This window comes from Berghia stephanieae, chromosome 7 (assembly GCF_034508935.2).
Source record: "Berghia stephanieae isolate SIO BIC M18660-M18661 chromosome 7, UCSD_Bste_1.3, whole genome shotgun sequence".
NCBI classification, from domain to species: Eukaryota; Metazoa; Mollusca; class Gastropoda; order Nudibranchia; family Aeolidiidae; genus Berghia; species Berghia stephanieae.
The window spans coordinates 59,741,060-59,751,941 of NC_088366.1; the positions used below are offsets into that span (position 1 = coordinate 59,741,060).

At 35.5% G+C, this 10,882-nt stretch overlaps 1 protein-coding gene across 2 annotated transcripts in view; it reads right to left on the minus strand.

The window, feature by feature from the left end:
- Positions 1–10,835, minus strand: part of LOC144977575 (protein arginine N-methyltransferase 7-like) — a 17,430-nt gene extending 6,595 nt beyond the window's left edge. Inside the window, exons 1-9 of one of the 2 annotated variants that reach the window (XM_078922941.1) lie at positions 10,288–10,835; positions 9,376–9,412; positions 8,183–8,332; positions 5,671–5,773; positions 5,358–5,470; positions 4,486–4,715; positions 3,470–3,653; positions 1,196–1,326; positions 741–849 (exon numbers count right to left, since the gene is read on the minus strand). In XM_078922941.1, coding sequence (XP_078779067.1) covers positions 741–849; positions 1,196–1,326; positions 3,470–3,653; positions 4,486–4,715; positions 5,358–5,470; positions 5,671–5,773; positions 8,183–8,332; positions 9,376–9,412; positions 10,288–10,547 — 1,317 coding nt within the window. In that variant the 5' untranslated portion in view covers positions 10,548–10,835. The remainder of the gene's footprint in view (positions 1–740; positions 850–1,195; positions 1,327–3,469; positions 3,654–4,485; positions 4,716–5,357; positions 5,471–5,670; positions 5,774–8,182; positions 8,333–9,375; positions 9,413–10,287) is intronic. The other variant, XM_078922943.1, reaches the window with a different exon arrangement.
- Positions 10,836–10,882: the final 47 nt, after the last annotated feature.

Here is a 10,882-nt window from a genome sequence, read left to right on the forward strand (position 1 = left end):
GCAAATACATATGAATAGCACAGAGGAAGAAACAGCAGAATCACATTTTTACTTTTTGAAAAAAAAAACATCTTTCAAATTTAAATACAGAATTTGAAGATATGAACACTTTTTTCATTATATGTTTTACAATATGGATAAATTTTATTATCTAAAATGCTCCTTCATTTAACATTCTCTGAAGGATAATTTAAATATATATACATATTTCCCCTCACCTCATCCAAATCAGAAAGTGGCCCTGCCGTTTAACCCCCTGTACACTTCATATAATAGCAAATAACTACTGATTAAAAATCATATTTGGTAAGAAGGATTTTCATGTGCCTCAGGAAAAGCACTTCTAAGTCAAAGCAAAAAAAATATCAGGTACAGAAGTCCTTTAGAGCCATAAGGCCGATAACGCCTAGAGACTATCCTGGTCTTTGTAGGATTAAATAAAAAGTATCAATTCATTTGATGCCCTTTGGCAACACACACAAATAGTCTATTGTAAAGTACTTTCTGTCAGGTCTAACAGACCTAGCTACCTAATCAATGCTGGATGGACAGAGGGGTCAAAAAAAATAATCTAGACTGTACCTAGGACTTGTACTAGACATTTTGTTTGTGAAGTTAGTGTTTTACCAACAGTATTATCTGATTTAGCAAGACGAAATGAAAGAAATCCAGAGAAGTCTTTGGGAAAAATGGCATTTTAGAAAGAAAAGCAAACTAAGTGGTTTTTGAACAATACATACCTTTTGAAGCATGGAAATAAAAATGTGATTCCGCTGTGAGCAATTCATCTGTGCAAGCCTATTTCTACTCATGGTGATGTGCAAACCGCAGTTACAAACAGGGCGAGAGCTGGGCATGCAAAAAAAAAAAAGGATAGAATAAATACAGAAAGGATAAGAAAGTTTTCACAAATTACAATGTCATCAAAGAGCATCACAATTATGGGGTATGATCCTTACAGTCATGTAAAGTAATATTAACAACAATAGCAGCAACAACAACAACAGCAACGACAGTAACAATGATAACAGCAACAACAATGACAACGACGATGATTACAACAACAACAATAATAATAATAATAATAATAATAATAATAATAATAATAATAATAATAATAAAAAATAATAATAATAATAACAACAACAACAATAAACCCTTCATCATTAATTAAGAGGTTCATTAAAGACACTACCTTTGGGTCTTCCGGGTATCAAACCAGAGACTATATTCATCATGACTGCTGTAGATATCAAAACTGGCTCCTTTCTGTACTGTCGATGGTGATGAAGGGTAGTACAATGCTTGCATCCAATGATCCCTCCACTAAAATGAGAAAAACGATCAAAATTCAATGCAACAGTGATGATACTCACAAAAAGTCAAAAAGGAGGAAAAGTCTCGGAAAAACGGAAAACTCGCCTAGAACATTCTTGCACCACAGGAAAGTAGGCAGGATGACTTCTTTTGAGTACTTGAAGAGTACTAGTGTGTTTTGGGCCTCTTTCTAGGTGGGGGCCTAACCTGTTTGGATTGCTTCTTTATATTAAAACGCCCGGAGTCCAGTAAAAGGAGGAAATTTTTTATATATATATATTTTTTTTAAAAAGGAGGTATTTTTTAAAGATTTATTATATAAAAAAAAAAGTAAAAGGAGGAAATGAAGGAAATATCCGCGGATCGAGGATCTGAGGAGGAAAACCGAGGAAAGGAAAGAAAACCGCGGATTTCCGCAGATCCGCGGAAAAGTATCATCACTGATGCAAAATGTGACCAACCCCCCCCCCCCCCCCCCCCCCCCCCATCCCTTCCAACCACCACCATTCAATCTGGTATGTTATGTGTGGCTATGTGGTATAGTCTAATGGTATGACACTCGCTTTCAGATCGGAAGTCCTGGGTTCGAGTCCTGCTCTGAGTAGCGCAAAGTTGAGTCCTTGGAAAAGGCTCTTTCCTCACATTATTCTCTCACCGTACTCAGGTGTAAAACGACAACCTGGTCGTTAACGTCGTTGTCTTTGTCCGAAAAAAAAATTGTCGCAGGCGTCATGTCTCATACTACATGTTAAGCGTTGCAGTTGGCAATGGACCCCTTGTAAAGCGCTTTGAGCACGTTTAGTGGATCTTGTGCTATATAAAACCTCAATTTTTTTCAGGGGTTTTTTTATTTTTTATGCCCAAGTAAATGAAACATTGAAAATTATATTCAAAAAAGAAAACAATCAAAATTGCAGAGTTTGAGATTTTAACATAATTTCATAATATAGACTTAGACAATGTCCAGTGCCTCAGCAGTGTTGATAGTGACAAAAAGTGAAAAAGAAGGAAAAATTTTGAACGATTGCCCTTCAGCCCCATTTTTGCTGCACAAACCCCAACTGAGATGATAAACTATCATTGATTCTCTAGCTAACTTGTGGAGAGTGGGAAACTGCACCTATTTGTTCCTATTTGTGATTTAAATTAAATCCTATCTTTTAAATATACACACACAAGTTCGGAGGTATGGCCTATCTCAATTTATCAAATAAATATATAAAGTGTTGCTATTGATTCTTGGTTGTATATTTTTACATTTTTGTACATTTGCATATATATATATATATATATGTATACATTGTCGCCATAGATTCTCAACTTTGTGTTTATACATTTTTATGCATGCCACGTCTGTAAACGAATTTCCATATTTTTTTTATGAATATAAAGTACATATTATTATTATTATTATTATTATTATTATTATTATTATTATTATTATTATTATTATTATTATTATCATTATTACACACATCAAGCCTCTCACTGCCAGAAAACTTGATTGAAGGAAACGGTTTTTTTTTTAAAGGAGGAGCTCAACATATAAAATTGAGTTTAAATTCATTGAGGAAAGTGAGGCTTATTTCTTAAACTTCAAAATACTTACTTCTAATCACTTTGACTGTAAACTCAACTTACTTCATTGGTTCATACATTCTGATACAGTACTGGTTTCACACAGTGGCTCAAATTATAATATATGATAATGAAAATTCTTCAAATGAAATTGAAATTACTGGTCACTTCATTTCGTACATTCTGATATAATACTGGTTTCACACAGTGGCTCACATTACCCTTGTGTAGCTATGTGGTCTTTTGGTATGACACTCGCTTTTGGATCGGAAGGTCCTGGGTTCGAGCCTCACTCGGCGCATAGTTGAGTCCTTGGAAAAGGCTCTTTACTCACATTCTCTCACCGTACTCGGGTGTAAAATGAGTACCTGGCCGTTAACAGCATTGCCTTTGTCCGAAAAATTGTAATATCGCCTAACAGGCGTCATGTCCTGTCCTACATGTTAAATGTTGCTGTTGACCAGGGACCCCTTGTAAAGCGCCTTGAGCACATTTTAGTGGATATTGCGCTATATAAAAGCTCAAATTAAAAAAAAAATTTTTTATAATATTATGATAATGAAATTGAAATTACTGGAATTGTTTCCCCAGGATTTCTGGTCCAACACGGAGCACAGCTGAGAATAATCCGTCCCGTGGGCTCCATCTCTAGATCCCACCACATGACAAAAGCGTCCACCTGCCCATTTGCTACGGCTTTCACAGACTGCACAGACTCTTCCTCTTTCTTCAGTGCTTTCTTTTTACTAAAATCGAATCTGGATATAAGGAAAAGTCATATATTATATACTTGAGCTGCTATGTGGTCTAGTGGTATGTATGACACACCTTCAGATTGAGAAGTTCAGAGTTCGAATCCTGCTCTGAGCGGTGCATAGTAGAGTCCTTGGAAAAGGCTCTATACTCACATTCTCTCACTGTACTCAGGTGTAAAATGAGTATCTGGATGTGAACAGCGGTGTCTTTGTCAAAAAAAACCTTGTAATATCACCTAACAAGCGCCATGTCTCGTCTTACATGTTAAGTGTTGCTGTTGGCTGGGGATGTCTTGTAAAGCGCTTTGAGCACGTTTAGTGGATATTGTGTTATATAAATGCTTAAGTTTGGGTTGTTTTGTTTTGTTTTTTTGTTTTTTTTTTGGGGGGGGGGGGTTAATACTGAATTTCTGACAAAAAAATCAAGACATTCACAAGTTTCAAACATAAATTGTGTTTACCTTTTTTTTAAAAAAAAAATCTGATCTTAAAGAAAATCAAAAGAGATGATATATTTCCTGTTATATATAAATTATAACTTTAAAATGTTGAAGAATGATGCAGTGTGAATCAATTTGATCACATGCCTATTTATGAGTATAACAAAACTATTTCAAATAATGTTCTTTTCAAATTTTGCATCAGAAATGTAAATCTGGTGGGGTAAAAAATCTCATTTTAACCTAATTTGGTCCCTTTAAAATAACCTGAATAAAACGATTAAATCTTTATAAGAGGAAGGTCTGTAAATCACTATGAGCATAAATAACATGAGAAATCATTAACCATAAACAAAAGACATGTAATAATCAGTGAGATAAGTGAATTGGCCTACCTAAAAACTTCCACAGGATCAGAGAGAAGAGTAACATCCCCTTGAATTTCATCTACTTGTAGATCATGCAGAGACGGCGCCCCAGAACATTGGCCAAATTTTGGTGGCAAAGATATCATTTCACCATTTGGGAGATTCAACTCTTGAAGACTATTCCAGAGTCGCAGAGAGGGACTTTGGATGGCTTGAACATACATGATGCCCAATGATGGCACTGCCACACAATCATCCTGCAACGAGTGGGACAAAAAATAATCAGCTTCCGAACTGAACAATCAAATCTTATGCAGCTGTGTGGTCATATGGTATGACACTCGCCTTCACACTGGAAGGCCCAGGGTTTGAGTCCCGCTCTGAGCGGCGCATAGTTGAGTTCTCTCTCACTGAACTCGGGTGTAAAATGAGTACCTAACTGTTAACAGTGTTCCAGTGGTCAAGATCTCTTCCAGGTTCCTCGCTGTAGATCGTCTTTTAGTGAGAGATCTTTTAGCCAGTCCGACATTTGAAAATTTTAAAAAGAAACTTCTCTTTAGAACACATCTCTTTAGAAAATCATTTGATGTTTAACATTTCTATTAGGCCTACATATTATTGATATCCTAATTTTTCATCTTGTAGCACAGTGCATGGTAATTAAATTACAAATTGATTGATGCTATTCCAATATGATAGATTTTATGCTTCAATTATCAATTTATTGTTGTGTTTTATTGGCATTGTAAAGCGCCTCTGAGCACATTGTGGATCTAGGCGCTATATAAATTCATTCATTCATAACAGGGTTGTCTCATATCAAATGTGACAATTTTCTTATCGTTGGTAAGGTGAGGGCTAAATACCAGCTGTTTTGTTATTAATTGTAATTTACAAACCTGCATGAGTCTGTCATGAGCATCGGTGTAAGAGGGTATAGCTCCTTCTCCTATCAATTCTGTATCAAACAACTCTGTGACAAGAAGATTGGCTCTCTCTTTCAAGTCTTCTCCTGATTGCAAGTTAATGGTGAAAAATAATCAATCACTGAGAATGAATGGTGATATTTGTCATAAATAAACATTCTTGTTGATATTTGTCATTAATGATGGTGATGGGGAATATAATGATAATAATAATAATGATGATGATGATGATGAATGATGACAATCATGGTGATGAAAATAAGAGTTGAAATCTCAGTTCACTCACCTAGTAAAACATCTGTTGAACGCTTAGGGATAAGCCTAATCTTATCACTGAATCCATTTGCTTTCAACACTTTTGCAGCACACTTGGCCATCGGTGGGAATGCCTACAAAAAAAAATATGTTGTTATTTTTCCAAAAACATCTCTATATTGATCTGGCCATACTCAATAATCTATACATTTATAGATCTAAAAAGTGTTGATGCAGAAAGTCAAGTCAAGTCAAGCACTGATTAAAATGTCATTGTTGTCATATAGAAGGTGTTTTATTATGCAATTATTTCAGCTTGAAGTTGAAATTCATTTGCATTCCCACTTACATGCAAAATTGCAAGAAACTCAGCATTTTAAATGCAAGTTCATTACCAATTTTGGGCCACTGCCTCAAAACCATATTTTGTTGGGACAAACTAGTTGCCGGAAACAGAATTTAAAGTTATAAACATAGGTCTCAAATCAAAATTTTGAAAAAGGAGGAACATTGCGCATGGCTGCTGACTGTACAGTTGTTATAACAAATCTCACCCAAAAGCTTCAGCAAACGGAAACCTCTAAACTAATATGTTCACACTGTTAACATAAAGTTTGAACAAAATGTAAAATAAAAAGACACCAATTATTACAAAACACCAGAGGTTGAGAAGGGAGGGGGGGGGGAAGGTAGGGGAGAGCTCAAAATTTCACTGCCTACTTTTCTGGCGAACGAAATTCTGCTGACTAAAGCTTTACGCTATTGTGGCAGCAAGTCATCAGAGGTCAAAATAGCTGAGGCAAAGCGTAGGAAACAGCGATAGTGGATTTCCCCTATATAGCGTAAAATTGAGACCTATGTATAAATATAAAACTCAAGAATTATGGTTGAGAATCACAAATTTTTCTCACAGTGCAAGAAACAATAAGTTCTTATTTCTAATCATTTTGATTATAAATTGGAACTTTCTGGGGCCCAAATCATCCTGACATAATACAGTTTTGGGACGATAGATAATCAGTAGATATTTGACCAATCAAAACACGCAATTTGTTACACCTTCAAAGCCTGTTTAGATATGACTGGTTGTTTTACAAATAATAGACTGAATGAAGTTGATGTCACTCTGCTCTTTGTTATTATACTAAGAAATCCAGTTGGGTAATTAGTTCTCACTAGATTCTCTTAATCAGACTATAAACATTTAAAAAGACAACACATAGTTTTATGTGTTAGTACACTTGATCTGATGGGCAGAAATGGAGTTTATCTTATTTAAACAAATACATACTTTTGATGGCAATGCCTGTGCAGTTTACTTTGTTATCATTATCACTATTATTTACTAAATCCGAATCAGGTCAAGGGGAGTGGCTATGTTCTTCTCCATTACAAGTCTCTTGTGCTGTCAACTACATTTACAGCAACATAGTAACCCTTTAAATTCTCTTTGAAAGTTCAAAGGTCAACAAAGACAAGATATTAGGACCCATACAATTGCAAACCATGGTCCCAAAATTTTTCCTTTCCTATAAAATTTCCAACCGATGAGAGGAAACACAATATCACATACCATTTAAGGATAAATATCTTAGTCAAAATGCATTAAACACTCTAAATGTGATACATTAGTTGCTGGAAAGCATTCACGCTCATTAACTTAAAATTGAGTAATACATTAAAAATATATATCAGAAAATAGATTCCTAAATGGTAAAAATTAATTTTGGAAAACTTGGAAAGTAGTCAAATTTAGTGTGAATACTGAGCAGCTAGAAGATATGGACTGTAAAAAGTATTGAACGAAAATGAATTATAACAGTTTCAGTCATTCTTTTATTTTTTTTGGTGGAAAAATTTGAAAAGTCGAGCAAAGAGTGATTACTGAGTAGCTAAAAGATATGGATGGTAAAAAGTTTTAAAAAGTATTGACTGAAAATGAATAATATTACAGTTTCAGTGGAAAACAAAAAGATGTGACATCGAACTTTTCAGGCATAAAATTCTTCTTCAAACTGTAACAAAATAATAAAGTTGAGCTTTTATATAGCGCAATATCCACTAAACATGCTCAAAGTACTTTACAAAGGGTCCCTGACCAACAGCAACATGTAACATAAACGAGACATGACACCTGTTGGACAATAAAACATTTTTTTCTGACAGAGACAACGCTGTTAAAGGTAATTTTACACCTGAGTACGGTGAGAGAATGTGAGTAGAGAGCCTCCTCCAAGTACTCAACTATGCGCCGAGCGAGGCTCGAACCCAGGACCTTCCAATCTGAAAGTGAGTGTCATACCACAAGACCACATAGCCGCACAATAAAAATTCAAAATTCAATATCAGGGGAACGTTTTCATTGATGGCTGAAGAAGGGTTTTCTGCTCGAAAAGTTATGGGTTTTTTTTTTTTTTGGGGGGGGGGGGGGGGGGAGGGAGCTTTTGTATTCATTTTTGTTCCCTTCTTCTTAAAGTGTCATATTGTAATACTTTGGCACTCAGGAAATTAGTTGTATGTGAGTCACTAAGGGGTGATACTACCTCACAAGCTGTAATTGAGTCAGCTCCTGATGCAGCCGCCATCATTGACAAAAGCCCAGTTCCTGTTCCAATATCAAGCACCGTGACATCTTTGCCTTCACCTTTCATCGATTTTATCACATGCTTTATGGCCATATAATACTTTTTGTTCTGTGGAATATCATAAAATTTATTGTGTACAATTTATGACAAATGAGCAACTATTTGGTCTTGTAGTAAGATTTTCGTTTTCAGACCGATGTCCTGGGTTTGAATCTCGTTCAACGCATAGTTGACTTCTTGGAAAGGGCTCTTTACATAACATTCTCTCACCGTACTCGGGTGTAAAATTAGTACCTGGCCATTAACAGCGTTGTCTCTATCGGAAAAAAATTTGTAATAATGCCTAACAGGCATCATGTCTCGTTCTACATGCTTCGTGTTGCTGTTGGTCAGGGACCCTTCGTAAAGCGCTTTGAGCACATTTTGTGGATATTGCGCTATATCAAAAAAATCTCAAAAGAGAATAAGTTTCAAAGACTTTAAAATGGGAAAAACTGATAAAATCGGAAATGTTGAGTCTTCGAGATTTTGCATCAGGTTATGCTTACAATAGATTCACAAGACTTGACAAAAAAAATTATTTCAACAACACATATATGCAAAAAGAAAATTGATAACACTTAGCCATGTAAGTAAATAATAATTAATAAATAAACTTAATTCACACATAATGAAATTGGTTTTACCATTTGCATGCAATTAATTAGGCATTTTCTTGTCCTTATATCTGACTTAATTGCAGTTTCCTGCTTTTATGATAAAAACGGGTCTTCAGTCATAAAAAAAGGCATATCGGAGGACAACATTTTTAAAAATGTCAAATGTCCTTATTTCATAACCTTAAAAGAGAGGAAGGACATGTCTAGAATTTTAATTCAAGAAATGTTTTGACTCATACCTTACTTCTCTGCAAAGGACACCATACTTTGACAAAATCCTTAACTGTCGCTATGCTGAGCAGAGATTGCATCAAATTGATGACAAACTCTATAACACTTTGATAATACTCACATAAATTTACTAATACTAATTAAAGCTGTGCGTGCATATGGAATTTCTCCCTAATACTCTACCAAGTTCCTAAATATGGCAGTATAATGAGATGTTAAAGGATATATTCAAAGATGGCAAAATACTAATGCAAAACTTACACGATCAACATCATGAAGCATATCTCCATAGCCAGACCTGAAAAGTGGTCATGTAACAATTAATTGCGATAGAAAAAATTGTCAATATATATGTGTATTAAAATTAAATATCTTGTACATTATAATTATCTAAAAAAACATTTTTTTAAAAAATTGAACGTTTATATAGCCCAATATCCACTAAACGTGCTCAAAGCGCTTTACAAGGGTCCCTGGCCAACAGCCAAATTTTAGGACGGGACATGACGCCTGTTAGGCGATATTCCAATTTTTTTGGACAGAGACATCGCTGTTAACGGCCCGGTACTCATTTTACACCTGAGTACGGTGAGAGAATGTGAGTAAAGAGCCTTCTCCAAGGACTCAACCCAGGACCTTCCGATCCGAAAGCGAGTGTTATACCACAAGACCACATAGCCGCACATAATCTTTATGTTGCAGGGGGTGTCTAATTAATTTTATTTTAAAGAAATTAATTGTCATTACCCAAATGTTTAAAATTCAAACCCCTTAAAACTCATGATGATAAAGATAATAACAAGAAAGGAAATGAGTAGAAAAGTGCCATAAGACAATAGTGAATAAAAACATTGCATCGATTGTGATTTGAACTGACTGTTACGGCATCACTGTCTGGCCACGAGAGAGACACTCTACAATTGACTTCATCCACCACTCTAAAAACACAATTATAAAGAGTATTCTGACTCCTCAGTGAAGTTCCCATGCAGATCAGATTCATTTTCATTTTGACAACAGCAGGAAATAGATAACCAACCAAAAATGCAACATGCACTTTGAAACAAATTTTCATCTACTGCCATTTGTCATTAGTTCCGTGATTGCCTGAAACATCGTCCGGTCTAATGTGAATTAATAATGTGGGTTTTTAAATACTCTTTGAGAACTAACCTCGCAATTTCTTGAGTGTAATCATATTGCTCTCTGTCCACAGCCACCCAGTCCATTTTCCCCGTGATAGGATTTGATTGAGAGAGAAATGAAAGCTTGGGGGTTTCGTCTCCTGGCATCATAGACTTCTTAACACTTTTGGTTATGTTTTTATTGAATAGAGTACTTAGCTGATTATGAAAGAACGACGCTGTTACTGTTGTTGCAGTCGAAATCGAACTTGGACATGCTTTGTTTTTCAGCAGACGACGAAACGTCATACATAGAAAATACGTTCATCGGTAAGCCTCGGGGGTTTTTTTGGATAAAGTTGGCAATTCGTTGAGGCCGAGAGTAAAAATATTTAATCTCGACCAAAGACATTCATCGCGTAGACTGTTTTCTTTTTCTAAATTTTAATTACAGGAAAGACTTATCTACCTAGTCTTCTGGCACAACTGAAGGGTAAGTGTGAACCTTTACCGCATGTGGGCGCGGTGTGTGTGTGAGAGAGAGAGAGTGTGTGTCATTTAGAGTGTGTGTAGTAGGGTAGCCGACCGTAAGTGTGTGTTTTGTTTACAGTTGTTAACATCAGTCAGTTATAAATTCTATAAAC